A 16,446-nucleotide genomic window follows, 5' to 3' on the forward strand; every position below is an offset into this window, starting at 1 on the left:
GCATCTGCCTTTGACTCAGGGTGTGATCCCGGGGTCTGGGGTCGAGTGCCAGATTGGGCTCCTACGAGCCGACTTCTCCCTTTGCCTATGTCTCTGCCTCTCTCTCTCTCTGTCTCTCATAAATAAATAAAAAAAATATATAAAAAAAGTAGGCTCCTCACTCAACATGGGGCTTGAACTCATGACCCGCAGATCAAGAGTTGCATGCTGAGGGATCCCTGGGTGGCGCAGCGGTTTGGCGCCTGCCTTTGGCCCAGGGCGCGATCCTGGAGACCCAAGATCGAATCCCACGTCAGGCTCCCAGTGCATGGAGCCTGCTACTCCCTCTGCCTATGTCTCTGCCTCTCTCTCTCTCTCTCCTTGTGTGACTATCATAAATAAATAAATTTAAAAAAAAATAAAAGAGTTGCATGCTGAATGCAACTATTGTGAATGACAGCCTTGCTGGATCAAGTATTCTTGGCGGCATATTTTTCCCATTCAGTGCATTGAATATATCATGCCACTTTCTTCTGGCCTGCCAAGTTTCTGTGGAAAGATCTGCTGCTAACCTTTACTTCCCTTGTAGGTTAGGGATTTTTTTTTTTCCCTTGCTGCTTTCAGGATTCTTTCCTTATCTCTGTATTTTGCAAGTTTTACTAGGATATGTCTTGGTGTTAGCCTGCTTTTGTTGATTTTGATGGGAGTTCTCTGTGCCTCCTGGGTTTGGATGTCTGTTTCCTTCTCTAGATCAGGGAAGTTTTCAGCTATACTTTGCTCAAATAAAACTTCTTTTTTTTTTTTTAATTTTTATTTATTTATGATAGTCACAGAGAGAGAGAGAGAGAGAGAGAGAGAGAGGCAGAGACACAGGCAGAGGGAGAAGCAGGCTCCATGCACCGGGAGCCCGATGTGGGATTCGATCCCGGGTCTCCAGGATCGCACCCTGGGCCAAAGGCAGGCGCTAAACCGCTGCGCCACCCAGGGATCCCTCAAATAAAACTTCTACCCCCTTTTCCCTCTTTTCTTCTTCTGGGACTCCTCTGATATGAATGCTACTATGCTTTAGGGAGTTGCTGAGTTCCCTAAGTCTGCATTTGTAATCCAATATTTTTCTTTCCCTCTTCTTTTCAGCTTAATTATTTTTCTTGAGTATATCATCTGTGTCTCTTATTCATTCCTTTGCTTCTTCTATCCTTGTGGTCATGACATCCAGTTGGTTTTGCATCCTGGTTTGCATTTTTTATTTTGGCCTCACTAATTTTTAGGTCTTTTATCTCTGGAAAAAGGAACTTCCTGGTGTCTTCTGTGCTTTTCTCAAGCCCAGCTAGAATCCTTATGACTGTTGTTTTATTTTTTATTTTTTAAATTTTTATTTATTTATGATAGTCACACAGAGAGAGAGAGGCAGAGACACAGGCAGAGGGAGAAGCAGGCTCTATGCACCGGGAGCCTGATGTGGGATTCGATCCCGGGTCTCCAGGATCGCGCCCTGGGCCAAAGGCAGGCGCCAAACCGCTGAGCCACCCAGGGATCCCATGACTGTTGTTTTAAATTCTGGTTCAGGCATATGACTTATATCTGTTTTGAATAGATTTCTGGCTGTGATCTCTTCTTGTTCTTTCTTTTGGAATGAATTCTTACATCTTGGCATTTTGTTTAGGTTTCTTCTTTGTATTAGGAAGCATTTTATGTTTCCGGTTCCTGAGAGTAATGGCTATCTTAAGACATCCAGTACTCTCCAGGGCCTGGTACTTCAGGAAGTGTTTCTGGTGTACTCTGCTGTTGTGTTTGCTGCTTTTCCCCTCAGGTCAGTCCTCTGTAGCGTTTCTTCTTGCCTGCAGTTGGGAGTGTTTGGACCTTGTCCATTGTATGGTGAGTTTTAACTATGTTTTGGCTTGCTTGTTAGAAGAGGCTAGATTCTGTTTCCTGGAGAGCTGAAGCTTTGCAGTATCTGTGGTCAATAGACTTGGTGCATTTGGGGATTTGTGCTGGTCTTCCGGGAGAGGCACGCCTACTGTTGCTCTGACTCTCAGGTACACTTGTCCTAGTAAAGAAGCACCTGTAGAGCGCAGGGGTTGGAGCTCAGTGTAAGTGGCTCAGGCCTCCACTGTGGGCACTGAAATCCATCTCTACTGATGAACGGGGGTAAAAATGGCATCAACTGACTCTCCAGGCCTTGGAGAGAGGCATTTACCCCTCCTGCTGTTCAGGCAGCCCTCATAGAAGTCTGAACAATATCCCCTCTTGTGTCCCCAGCTCTGTCTTATCCCTGTCTTCATCCTGTCTGTGTCTGAGCCATCTGCCCACCTGGTGGTGCAGTGCTCTTGTTTTTTATCTCAGGCCTGTTGACTGGGTTTCAAAACTCAATTCTAGGGACCTGGTGTGGCTCAGACTCATGCCGATCCTCTCATGAGGATTAGGGTCTCACTGAGCTGTGGCTAGTGTTGGTTTGTCCCAGAGGGGCAGTTGCATGAATGTGCAGAAGCTTGGAGTTTATGGTAAAACATGACCAAAAGCTGGTGTCCAGGTTAGCTGCCCTCTACTCTTCCAATATTAGTGAATGGGGCAGCTCAGTGGCGCCCCCTGGCTCTTTTTTTTCCCCCTGGCTCTTTTGTCCCCCCAAAGTGCCACCTCTCCCAAATTCACTCTAAAGAAGTACTGTTTCTGTAGTGTGACCCAGGGAATCCTCAGATCATGCTGTCTGCTTCTGGGCCTCTGCCTTCCTTCACAAGAGCACCATTGTATCCTCCAGGCTCCACCTGCTGGTGGCGCAGACTTCTAAAACTTAATTTTGGACTCCATTGCTTATAAAACTCGAAATAATCAGTCCCTCTTGTTTCCCTGTCAGTGGTTTTGGGAAAGTGTTTTTCTTGCGCAATGCCCTGAGCTCTGTTCTCTTTCTCTCTTTCTCTTCCCCTCCCTCCCTCCTTCTCTCTCGCTCTTTCACCTCTCTTCCTGATCAGGGCTCCCTCCTCTCTGCAGCACTGGTGATTCTTTGCTCCCCCAAATCACGTCTCTGTACCTCCTGCCTCCCATGATATGGCCTCTTTTTTGCCTCTAATTGTGCAGTTTGTTCTCTCAGTACTCGGATTGATTTCCTGGGTGTTCAAATGATTTGATAAATATATATATATTTTTTAATTTTTAAATTTTTATTTTTTTAATTTTTTTTAAATTTATTTATGATAGTCACAGAGAGAGAGAGAGAGAGGCAGAGACACAGGCAGAGGGAGAAGCAGGCTCCATGCACCGGGAGCCTGATGTGGGATTCGATCCCGGGTCTCCAGGATCGCGCCCTGGGCCAAAGGCAGGCGCCAAACCGCTGCGCCACCCAGGGATCCCTATATATATATATATATTTTTTTTTAAATTTATTTATGATAGTCACAGAGAGAGAGAGAGAGAGAGAGAGAGAGAGGCAGAGACACAGGCAGAGGGAGAAGCAGGCTCCATGCACCGGGAGCCCGACGTGGGATTCGATCCTGGGTCTCCAGGATCGCGCCCTGGGCCAAAGGCAGACGCCAAACCGCTGCGCCACCCAGGGATCCCCCCCCTATATATATTTTTAAAGATTTTATTTGTTTATTCATGAGAGAGACACACACACACACACAGAGAGAGAGAGAGAGAGGCAGAGACACAGGCAGAGGGAGAAGCAGGCTCCATGCAGGGAGCCCGACGTAGGACTCAATCCCAGGTCTCCAGGATCAGGCCCTGGGCTGAAGGTGGCACTAAATCGCTGAGCCACCAGGGCTGCCCCTTGATATTTGTTTAGCTATGTTCAAGAGACAAAACAAGCATAGGGTCCTCCTACTCTCCTTTCCCTCTTTATTAATTAGATAACTATTCATCTTTTGTTTTCTGTCATCTTTTCCTCTTGAATTCAGACTCTTCCTTCTCTTCTAGAAGTATATTTTCTGCATGTCAGAAGATATTAGAGAACTTTATTTTTTTCTTTTTAAAATTTTATTTTTAAGTAATCTCTATACCCAACGAGGGGCTTGAACCCACAACCCTGAAATCAAGAGTTGTATGTTCCACTGACTGAGCCCCCCAGGTGCCCATTAGCGAACTTCCTTGATTTAATAAAAAAGTAAGTGTGGCCATGGTCTTGGAAATATTAGTTCCAGGTAGTAACAAAAGCTTGTTGTACAACATATGCAAAGTGCCAAAAATAATTTTTAAAGGCATAGGTTCATGTCAGTAACCAAAAATGTTTAGAAAATATTTTTCATCAAAATAATCTTAGCATGGTTTTCTGTGTGTGTGTGTGTGTGTTTAATAGCAAGTAAGAATTGCTGGTGACTAGTTCATAAAACCTTTATTTTATTGAAGTAAAATGCATCTGGAAATGTAGATGGATCCTGCTTGAAAATTATTTTAGTGTATATGTGCTGTTGAGCTTATAGTGATCGTTTTAAACATAGTATCCCATATCCCAGGTGATTTATTAAACTTTTATTTTTTTTTTATTTTTTTTTTTGATTTATTAAACTTTTAAATGTATACATTTTCCTCTAAATACTTTAGCACACTTACATGTCCTTTGATCTTTCCTTTCTGTATCATATTGATATTTCATATTGATATGAAATTTTGGCCCAGGTTTTTAAAGGATGTACTTTTTGTCTCTGGCTCTAGGAGTGTGTGTGTATACTTGTTAGGTTTAAGGCAATAGTAAAGATTACCAAGATATTTGATTCCCCTTACTTCCTCAGTCTCTTACAGCATTTCTTGAATTTGTCTATTTGTGTTCGTCTTTTTCTTTCTTTCTTTCTTTCTTTCTTTCTTTCTTTCTTTCTTTCTTTCTTTCTTTCTTTCTTTCTTTCTTTCTTTCTTTCTTTCCTTCCTTCCTTCCTTCCTTCCTTCCTTCCTTCCTTCCATTCATGAGAGAGAGAGAAAGAGCGATTGAGTGTGAAGGGGATGGGGAGAGGGAGAGAGAATCATTTTTTTTAATCTAGCTATATTTATCAAATGTTCATTTCTGTTTTATTTTTTTTTAAGATTTTATTTATTTATTCATGAGAGACAGAGAGAGAGGCAGAGACACAGGCAGAGAGAGAAGCAGGCTCCATGCAGGGAGCCCGACGTGGGACTTGATCCCAGGTCTCCAGGATCACACCCCAGGCTGCAGGTGGCGCTAAACTGCTGCGCCACCGGGGCTGCCCTGGCTTGAAACTTCTAGTCATTCACTTTGTGTCACTACTTCTTTCTGAATGTTTGCTTCTCTTCTTTGACTTTTCTTTTCTTTTTTTTATTTTTTATTTATTTATGATAGGCACACAGTGAGAGAGAGAGAGGCAGAGACACAGGCAGAGGGAGAAGCAGGCTCCATGCACCGGGAGCCTGACGTGGGATTCGATCCCGGATCTCCAGGATCGCGCCCTGGGCCAAAGGCAGGCGCTAAACCGCTGCGTCACCCAGGGATCCCTTCTTTGACTTTTCTAATGAGGTTGGAGCAGTGATTGCTCAAAGCTTTCTGTTCATACCTTTATAATTATGATCTGTGATCAAGGAGGAAAGAGTATTCATTGGGTGATCCAGAAAGATTATCTTCCAGTTACTGGAATGGTTGCAGGGGCCAAGGATGTAGTGCTAGAATTGGCTCAGCTGGTTATGTGCCTGTTCCTGTGCTTGATGGGGAGTAAGATCAGTTACCAGGAAAGAGGAGGCATAGAGTAAGAAGTATATGAGGCATCCAAAGATAATAGCTGCTGCAAGCCTCTGTTGCTCTACTGTGCTTGGGTCTACATGTCAGCTAACTCCTAGACATTTCACTTAGATGTCTCATAAGTGCTTGAAACTCTTTTTTTTTAAAAAGATTTTATTTATTTATTCATGAGAGATACAGAGAGAGAGGCAGAGACACAGGCAGAGGGAGAAGCAGGCTCTATGCAGGGAGCCTGACGTGGGACTCGAACCCGGGTCTCCAGGATCACGTCCTGGGCTGAAGGCAGTGCTAAACCATTGAGCCACCCAGGCTGCCCGTGCTTGAAACTCTTAATCCTTTTCCCATCTAATTATGTCCCCTCAAAAGCTATGCTTGGCTTTCAGGTCATTAATGACACAGAACTTTTCCTGCTTGGCTTTCAGGTCATTAATGACACAGAACTTTTCCAAACTCAAGATCTTTGTACAGGAGTCCTTCTGCTTGAAATGTTCTTTTTGCTTTAATCCTCATTCACCTATTAGCATCTACTGAAAATAACTCAGTTTTTAGACTGAGTATTGGCAGTACGTTGCTGCTATTAATCATACCCACATGGAGTACAGAAGCAGCTGGTTTGGGAGAAAGATCTAATTTCACTTTATAACCTGGATTTTTAAAAAAAGATATTCATTCATTCATTCATTTATTTCCCAGAGAGGGGCAGAGACACAGGCAGAGGGAGAAGCAGGCTCCATGCGGGGAGCCCGACATGGGACTCGATCCTGGGTCTCCAGGATTGCGCCCTGGGCTGAAGGTGGCGCTAAACTGCTGAGCCACCTGTGCTGCCCAATATAACTTGGATTTTTAGGTGACCAGAAAACCCAGTGGGCCTCCACTCTCCAATTGCAAACATTTTTCTGAGGAGGGAGAGTACACTGAGTGGATAGGGTTTTGGAGGATGGGTGAATGAAAGGAGAATGTTGTAGTTGAGTAAAACTACAAAGGAATGCTGCATGTCTCTATGGGATAGACTGTAAAATCCATATTTAGGGGTGAAATAAGAAAAAAACCAGTAAAGAAGATAAAGAATGGTTATGGACAATAAACAGTGATGGTATAATAGAGGATATAAAGAAAATTTAAAGAATAAAGATTACTTAAAGCTATAACAGTTTTGAAGAATAGCCTATAATTTTTACAAAATTAGGAGTATATTCCAGAGTGATGAGGTCTGCTGTGCCACCATCCAGAGAAAGAAAAATAGTATAAGTGACTAAGCAGAATCTAAAATAAGAGAAAGGAGATTTTGTTCATATAATGACCTTAGGATTTTATATGTGGCATTTGAGCCCTTCTAAAAGTAACAACCTTAAGATGGTAGTTGTAGTAGAAAGATGACTGGATTGAGTGTCAAGAATCCTGAGATTTCTCTTCAGCTTTGAGTACATTATACCTAATTTGTTCTTGTCAATGTAAAATGAAATTGGCTCCTACTCTGCACATAAAACTGGATTTTGTATGTTAGATAAACTGATCTGTTTATCAAAGTTCATTGAAAAATATAAAAGACCATGTAAATATTAGGTATAAAGAGAATTATGCCCTTGGAAAATAAGTTTATAATTCTGAATTTTCCTGGATATAGAATCATGTGCTGTTAACTTTATGCCAATGAATTCCTGCCAAAAGAAAATTAGCATTAAAAAATTCATGCTTTTTTGGGATCCCTGGGTGGCGCAGCGGTTTAGCGCCTGCCTTTGGCCCAGGGCACGATCCTGGAGACCCGGGATCGAATCCCATGTCAGGCTCCCGGTGCATGGAGCCTGCTTCTCCCTCTGCCTATGTCTCTGCCTCTCTCTCTCTCTGTGTGACTATCATAAATAAATAAAAATTAAAAAAAAAATTCATGCTTTTTGGAATTGATGTTATAATGGACAGGGTAGTGGTGGTTTAAGAAGAGAGCTGCTTAGGAAGACACAGGTGATAGATGGTTGATAGATTTGTTGTAAGAGGAAAGGAAGAGGTGATTTCTGATTTTGCCAACTGGCTAGATAATCATGCTGTTCAGAAGATCAAGTTTGTGGAGGCAGTCATGATCTTTAGGTGAAAATTGGTCTTCCACTGAGACATCCAAAAACCTATGTTGAGAAAGTCACTGGCATATACTAACAGAAGTAGTGGATGGAATGAGACCACTTGGAAAGGTATACTGTGAGAACAGTGTTTAGGAATTAGCTTTGAACAACTCCAGTATTTAAAGAGTGGGTGGAACAGAATGAGCCAGTGGGGGAAATGGTCATGGAATGATTAGAGTGATAGAAAGAAAACTAGGAGGTTATACCTGGAGAACCAAAGGAAAATATTTTAAGGAGAAAATGGTGAGTGTTGTTTATTGCTGCTAAATTGTCTAATAAGATGGACTCTAAAAAACATACATTGCATACAAACAACTTGGAGATTATTGGTGAGCACAACAGAAGTCACTTGAGAGAAGTGTTGGGGTAGAAAGCATTTTGAAATGGATTTGGGGTAAATGAGAGATGAAGAAGAGATAGCAGTTATAAACAACTTAATGAAGTTATTAGCTTCTAAAAGGAGAGGAGAATAATGAAGTCAAATAGAGAGGGATATTGTTTCAACCTATTATTTTTTAAAACTTTATTTGTTGTGCAAATATATCATGGTAAATAATACAAAATATGGATCAAAGAATGAAGTTTTATAGATCAAGCACCTGTGTAACCATCATCCAGGGTAAGAAATAGAATGTTGTTACTTAATTGCTTAGTGATTTTGAATTTCATATGAATAGAATTTTTGCTATATAGTCTTTTTTGTGTCTGGCTTCTTTTGATCTTTATGTCTGTGAGGTTCATCCATTTTATGATGTATGGCAGTGTTTCGTTATTTTTCTGTGGTGAATAGTATTCCATCGTTTCAGTATACCACTTGTCCACTTTCCTTTTGATGGACGTTTAGATTGATTCCAGCTTTTGGATCTTTGCAAATAATGCTGCTATGAAGATGGCTGGCTGGCTCAGTTGAAAAAGCATGCTATTCTTGAGCTTGGGGTTGTGAGTTTGAGCTCCATGTTGGGTGTAGAGATTACTTAAAGAAAACACAGTGCTGCTGTGAATATTCTTGTATTTGTCTCTTGGCATATATATTCTCTTTATTTTAATGAGTGTATACCTAGGGTAGAGCTACTTGGTCAAAGGGCATTGTATCTTCAATTTGGATATATATTGTCAAACTGTTTTCCAAAGTGGTTGTACTGATTTACATTCACTAGCAATAAATAAGTAATACTTTACATCCTGCCAATATTTGGTTTTGTCATTGTAATTTTAATCAATTCTTCCTTAGTTACAAATGAGATCGAGCCACTTTTCATATTTATTGATGACAGATTTATTTGGATGTCTTTTTTTTGAAGAGTTTTTCATGTCTCCAGCCTGTTTTTCTAATGACTTATCTTTTTCATATTGATTTTTAATTGTTACATGGATAAAATGAGTCCTTGTGGGATTATAATTATTAGAAGTCTCTTTTCCCCTGCTTTGGCTTACCTTTTGACTTTTCTGGCAAGGGTAGCTCATGCTTAGCAGTTCTTCATTTTAATATAATAGATAATATACTAGGATTTGTCAGCCTTTTATGTAGAGAGTTTTGGTGTTCTATTAAGTCTTTCCCTGGACCATGATGATGAAAGTGTGCTTCTACAGTATCCACTTGTGTTTTCCTAATTTTACCTTTGTCATTTACATCTAAAATTCCCTGGCACTGATTTATTTGAAAAATTTTAAAAGTAGGAGACTCTTCAGCATGTTTAAATGCTCATTGAAAATATCCAGTAGCATGGAAGGTATTGAAGATACAGGAAATAAATGATTAGAAAAAGGCTTCTGAGTTGGTGGAGGAGAATGGGATCCCAGAGCACAGATGGAGAAACTTACTCTGGACAGAAGGAAAGAAAAATGTTTGTAATAGGATGGAAGGAGAACAGTGTGGGACAGATGCATGCAGGTCTTTGGCAACAGGAAATTCCTAGTTTCCCTATGCAGTCTGAGACAGATTATCTGCTGAGTAAGGAGAGATTGGATGGAGCCAAGGCTTGGAGAAAGCTAAAGAAAGTCATTGAAGAAATTATGGATGAAGTTCCAGAAAATAGAGTGAATTTGCTGTGTAGTTTTGAGTGTCCAGTTGAGGTTTTTAGAGATAATTTGTAGAGGTACCAAGTCTGTATAATTGTGTGATATTCCTATAACAGTACTTGATTGCCATAGAATATACCAAGATAGTGAGTAGTTGATTTCATCTAGGATTGAGATTTTGTGAGATGGGTGCCATGCAGAGATCCCAAAGAAGATCAGAGACTGTAGATTTCTGGCAGAAGTTACTGAGATGATTGATCAAAGACCATAAGATGGAAGGAGTGTCAGTATATCATCTTATAGGGAGAAGGCAGGGGATCATTGGACCAGAGGGCCTAATGAAGTCAGATAATGGTTCATAATGGAAGTGATTGAGCAGACTTGATTGAGGATAAGATCATGATTTGAGAATAGAATGCTTGAATTAGTATTTTGTGAGATGCAATAGTTTTGTTCAGGAAAGATATCTTTCATAATGCTGATTATATAACAGATGCTTATTATTCACTGATGTGAATTGGAAGTTGCTTAGACAAGTACATATAATTCTCTTGTAGTGAACCATATGCCTGCTGTTCACAGGTTATCAGAATTCAATTCCTAAATGTGAAGGAACATAACTTTTTAAATAATTTATAAATTTATAGATAGAATATATCTATTTATAAAAATAGAATTTATACATATTAGAATTCTAGATTATATTTTATTTTTATATTTAATTAATCTTTGTAAAATATTTCTTTATGTGTCATTTACAGATGGTTTGTTCCTGGTATTAATATTCCCAAGTTCTCTAGTGAGAGTTTTTTAAAAAAAGTCTTACTTGTGCAGATCATTATAGGTATTGTTAAAAAAAAAAATACTACTAGTTTTATAGTTTCAGCTTCCTGTTCACTTTCTTATAGATGATGTCTTCTAAATACTTTTTACTGAAAAACAACTTATAACAATTGTTACACTAAGAACATTAAAGAAGTGTAGTTGTTTTCAATTTGCTTCTTTGTGTCTTAATTGTAACACAGATACATCAAGAAATCTGGAATTTCATGAAATACACAGCACTGGGAATGAGCCGCCTCTGCTGATTATGATCGGCTACAGTGACGGAATGCAGGTCTGGAGCATTCCGGTAAGTCTGGAGAAGGTTGAATCCCTAGGATAGAATACTTGCCAGCTTGCTAGCTGATACGAAACCTGGTCATACTTTCTGTAAGGTCTCATCCATTTATTTCACAAGCAGTTGCTAAGAGGTTTCTGTGTAACACCAAACAAGGCACAAAGAATAAGGGGCAAGTGAGGGGCAGAGGGCCTGAAGATGATTTGTGACATCGGGCTGGGAATTGTGGGAATCACTTTATGTGCCAGATGTCATTCTTTCATCGTAATAACTCTCTTGAGTAGATATTATTATTATCCTTCCATTTTCCAGAAGAGTAAACAAGGTCACAGAAGGTTTTTTCTTTTCTTTTTTTAAGATTAGCAGTCATTTAAAAAAAAAATCAGTGATTTGAATCATTCATGTGGTACAAAATTCTCGATTATGACAGTTTAGAAAACTCCCTCCCATCCTTGTTCCCCATTTCTCCTTGAGGCAACCAGGATTTCTAGTTTCTTTCGGATCCTTATAACTGTGTTTTCTGCAAAAAGAAACATAAATAAATTTGTTTCTGCCACCTTTCCCTCCTTAACAGGTGGGAGCATGTACAGCTTAGTCTGTACCTTGCTGAGTTTTACTCATGATGTCAGTATTCAGAGAGCTTCTTTATTGAATTTTATAGCTGTGTATAATTCCATTATTTGGCTTTTCCTTAATTTATGTAGTTTGTTCCCTAGATTGAAAAAACTTGAATGTGTCTTCCCCCACCCCACTGTTAGACATAATGATGCAATACATGAGTTTGAGCAAAGATTATTTTATATCTGTGTATTTTATAAAATAAATTTCAATTTTGATAAATGTTTAAAATTGCCTAATACTGGTCCCAGTTTGCCTCTTAAATTCTACATGTTCTTTGGGATGACCAAAAATAAAATGTCCTAAAAGAGGAAGAGGCTTGGTAGGATCACAGCTGAGTGAACTGTAGTACAGATTGCATACTTTGGCTTGTGCTTACATTCCGGCCTAAATATCATCTCTCTCCAGTAGATGGTGGGGGGAAGGGGAACTTCTGTTGTGTGGTTCTTTTGCTGTTGGAGGCTCAAGGCCAATACACAGAGTTTTAATTTGAACCTTTATTAAATTCATTCACCAAATAGTTTGAAGCCCTTTGTGTATGTGTTTCAGCTAGAATTTCCCCTCTCTTTTTGTAATATTCTTAAAAGATTTATAGGAAAAAATAGTATATTATGTCAAATTTAAAGGACTTCAGGATGTTCTTGAGTACAGAATTTGGCTACAGTGGCATAAAGGTGATTAAGTAATGACCACCTTGGACTTCATAATTTAATATTTTAAGTACAAAGATATTCTTTGGTAAATCACTAATGATGAACTTTGGTCTTTCATCTAATCATATAATTCTGTATGATATTATTAGTTATTTAGGGTTAGGGGTTTTATATTTCTTTTTTTTAATGATTAGCTTTATTTTGTAGAAGTAGAAGAATTCTGCTAATATGTCACGAAATGAGTGTCCTCTTTCTTTTGCCTTTTGGAATGTGTAGTTGACATTTTTCATGGCCCTTCAGCACTGTTTGTAATTTAAGTATCATGTTGAAGGCATGGACAAAGGACTTAAAATTAGGCAGTGTTCTTTTTTTCCCCCATCAAGAGAAATATTTCTAGGTTGTGATCAGGGGAAGAGATTTTGTAAATATAACTTTTTCTTATTAATAGATACAGTATCTTGATCCATTACACTGTTTGTTGACAGACTTGAAGGCAGAGGGGAAGCTAGAGTTTTAACAAGAAGGTTGAGCCTATGTGATTAAGGGTGTTCACTGAATCAAGCACATTCCTTGGGTGGTGCTCAGGCTACCCACTTGTTCTGGTTATAATTAGAGGTAACACTCTTAATAGTTTTAGAGTTAACTTGTGTTTAGCTCTCAGTAACTTAAAGGTCTTCTGAGTAATTTAAATTACTTCTTTCAAGTAATTCTTATGCACAGATTGTATTCTGAGAGACTCAAATAATCTTTTCTTCATGCAATGTTCATTAGCTAGTTGTTTACTATTGTAGTATTATAGCTCTGTGAGGACTGTTTCAAGAATTTTAGAAGGCAGTTTGGGAAAATAAGAACCTTTTGTTGTTCTCTTACTGTGTTCAAAGCGTTTTATATGCACATCATCTCATCTGTTGTATGCTGTGAGGTAGAAGTTATCCTATTTTATAAGTGGTAGCATCATACCTCTCTTTTAAGAGGTGAAGTTGGAATTCGAACCCAGTTCTATCTGACTTCAAATTGAAAGCCTATGATATCAGAGCTGTACTTCATTTCTCTTCAAATGTGATGGCATAAGAAATGCCATGCAAAGACTTTGGCAGTTCAATTTAAGTTTTCATTTTAAAAGGTTATGATATGTGCCTTCAGCTATTCATCTTTTATAGAGTACTGTGACTGTTACCCATTACTAACTAAACCCTTCCAAAACTTGTTTATCACTAGTCAGTTATTCAGTAATCATTTAAGTGTTACCATGTGCTAGACAGTAGGGAGCTTATGTTGGTCAACCTAGAAATAATCCTGGCTCTTAGGGATCTTTGCAGACCATAAATCATATTTGCTTTTGAGTAAGTGTGAGTGGGCAGAGAGTCAATCCCTGTCCAAGCCATAGCTTACTTTTTTGCTTCAAGTTTGTGAACAGAGTTTTCTCCTGTTGATTTTATATAACCTTTGAGTCTCCGGTTAAGAAAGTAAACACATCCTGGTTACACATTTAAAAAGTTGTCTATGAGTTGCACAAATTTGAACAAGGCCTAGGTGGTATCTTAATGTTATAGTTAAGTGGAGTTAGCTCAGAAGCAGAATTGCCCAGATGTAGTTGCTCAACTACCCAGTTCCCACCACTTTGTATATAGACGAGGTGGCTGTAGGAAGAAAACACCAGCTTTCCTAGCTTTCCCAAGCTGTCAAGCCCCTTCTTTCAACACATCTGATGTAACATAAGAAAGCATGATTATTTGTTGATGTTCTGGATAAACGGGCTCTTTTCCCACTCATGCCTAACAATCTCATTGCCTCTTTTTGGTGATATAAATATAGATTCTCTTGCTTAAAATCCTTAACTTAAAAAAAAATCAAGATTGTACATGGATTAAAAATCAAATAGTTTTGTGTGATTCATATGAAAAAAATAAGCAGTTCTGTACTCTTCCTTTCACAATTCTTTAATTCTATTAGCTATTATCTCAGTATTTATTTCATTCATTTTAATATGTCATACTTACATTATTGGTTTTTCTTTTCTCTCAGTCTTATACATTGAGTGACTTGGTGCCGTGAACTATGAGGACTTAAAAGGTGTTCACTTTGGGTCTTTTGGGTGGCTAGTTGGTTAAGTGTCCGATTCTTGATCTTAGCTCAGGTCTTGATTTCAGGGTCATGAGTTCAAGTCCTGTGTTGGGCTCCCTGCTGGGCATAGAGCCTATTTAAGAAAAAAAAAAAAAGAAAAAAAAAGGTGTTCATTTTTTCAGTACATATCTGGGATAAGGTATGTATTTTGAGCAAAACAGATACCATGTTTGCTGTAATGGAGCTAGTAGGAAAGATGGATTTAAATAAAAATAAACTAATACACAACTTAAATTGTGATAAGAATAATTGTGAAATGTAAAAAGAATAAGAGATTGTAATAATAAGTAAGTGGCATAGAAGTTAAGATTTAGCTAGGGTAGGCTTAGAATAACAAACTCTGAGGTGGAAAGTCAGTGGCTCTGAGGTGGAAATGTTCTGTCCTCTATGGTTGGACGTTGATTTAGATTTCTTAAGTTTTTTTTCTTCTTAAAGAATATTGAGATAAATATCTTTATGATCATGTGATTTGGAAAGATCAATAAAAGTAGATACACCAAGGCTCTTGATAGATTGGCCAAATTGCATTCTTGTAAAGCCATGCCACTTATACTTACCCCATTTATTTATTAATTCATTCACTCAGTGAAGATTTATTGATTGCCTTTTACAAGCCAGGTCCTATATAAGGTGCTGGGAAAACAACAATGAGCAAAACAAAATCATTTTTCTTGGGGAATTTCCATTCTGGGTAGGTGGAGAAGATGGTAATAAACACATAGCAGGCTAGCTGGTGGTAAGTGGTAGGGTAGGGTGGTTGATATTGTGGTGGATTGCTATATTATACAGGATGGTCTGGGAAAGCCTAAAGATCCTTTGAGCAGAAATGCTGAGGAGTGATCCTTCTGGGTATTTGAGGGAAGAGCATTCAAATCCATTATTCTGTGCTAGGATTATGTTTCCTGTATTCAAGAACAGCAAGGAGGCAGTTCAGCTGAAGGTGGGTGGGCAAGGTGAAGAATGCTAGGGGATGATGCCTGAGAGGTGGGTAGTGGGCTAGAGCTTGGTCAACCACAGACTTCAAAAATTGTAAACACAGAGCAAATTTGAAACAATTTTACAGTGAAAAACATGTATATCCACTACCTAGATTGAACCATTACAATTTTACTATACTTTATTTCATATCTGTCTTATTCAATGCATTTCAAAGTCAGTTGCAAACATCAGTAGACTTTCCTCCAACTACTTTTGGACACATATCATTAACTAGCATTCCACATTTGATTAGTTTTTGTTAAAATATACATACAATTAGATACCCAAATCTTAATATGTCAGTTTCCTAGGCTTTGACAAATGCATACACCTAGGTAACCCAGATCTCTGTCAAGATAGAACATGCTTATCACTGAGGAAATTTCCCCTCATTCCTATTCCCAGTGAATTTTTCTTCTGTCTCGTGCAGAGGCAACCACTGTTCTTGTGTTTTCCCACTACTCCAGATTAGTGTTGCCTGTTTTAGGACTTCCTGTGCTATTATACTATATGCATTTTTTATGTGTAAGGCTTCCTTCACTCAGCATGTTTGTGAGATTCACCCATGTTTGTTCCTTTTTATTGCTGAATAATATTCAATTGTGTGAATATACCATAGTTTATCCCTTCTCCTAATGATGATAGCTGGGCTGTCTACAGCCCTTGCCTTTTCTTTTTTATTTTATTTTATTTATTTTTTTATTTTTTTATTTTTTTTTATTTTGTATTTTTATTTTTTTGCCCTTGCCTTTTCTGATTGAAGATGCTGTGAAGATATTCTGTCAGTCTTTTTGTAAAGTGGTAAGTATCTACACATGGAGTTGCAGGTTTGTGGGGTAGAAATGTGGTTAGTTTTATAGCAAACGTCCAAACCTTTTTCCAAAGTAGCTGTGCCATCTTATATTTCCCCCTGCAGTGAATGAGTTGTTCTCTAACCTCATCAACATTTGGTGTTGTCCATCTTTTTAATTTTAGCCATTCTGATAAGTGGTACCTGGTGATGACTATTAATGTTGGAAAACTTTTTCATGTTTTGTTGGCTAATTAGAATATCTTTTAGGAATGATGTGTACACTTTTTTTGTTCACGAGAAACATTGAGTTGTAGAAGCCATTTGAGGACTTTGAACAGATTAGATGGTGATTTGTCTAACAAAAGTAGTAAAGG

At 38.6% G+C, this 16,446-nt stretch overlaps 1 protein-coding gene across 13 annotated transcripts in view; it reads left to right on the forward strand.

Moving 5' to 3' along the window:
- Positions 1-16,446, forward strand: part of BCAS3 (BCAS3 microtubule associated cell migration factor) — a 592,168-nt gene that overhangs the window by 17,749 nt on the left and 557,973 nt on the right. For all 13 annotated transcript variants that reach the window (XR_012008696.1, XR_012008698.1, XR_012008697.1 and 10 more), the window contains exon 5: positions 10,812-10,918. Coding sequence is in view for 10 of the 13 variants with exons in the window: in XM_072779640.1 (XP_072635741.1) it covers positions 10,812-10,918 (107 nt within the window). In the remaining 3 variants the exon portion in view is untranslated. The remainder of the gene's footprint in view (positions 1-10,811; positions 10,919-16,446) is intronic.

Source organism: Canis lupus, chromosome 16 (assembly GCF_048164855.1).
Source record: "Canis lupus baileyi chromosome 16, mCanLup2.hap1, whole genome shotgun sequence".
NCBI lineage: Eukaryota > Metazoa > Chordata > Mammalia > Carnivora > Canidae > Canis > Canis lupus.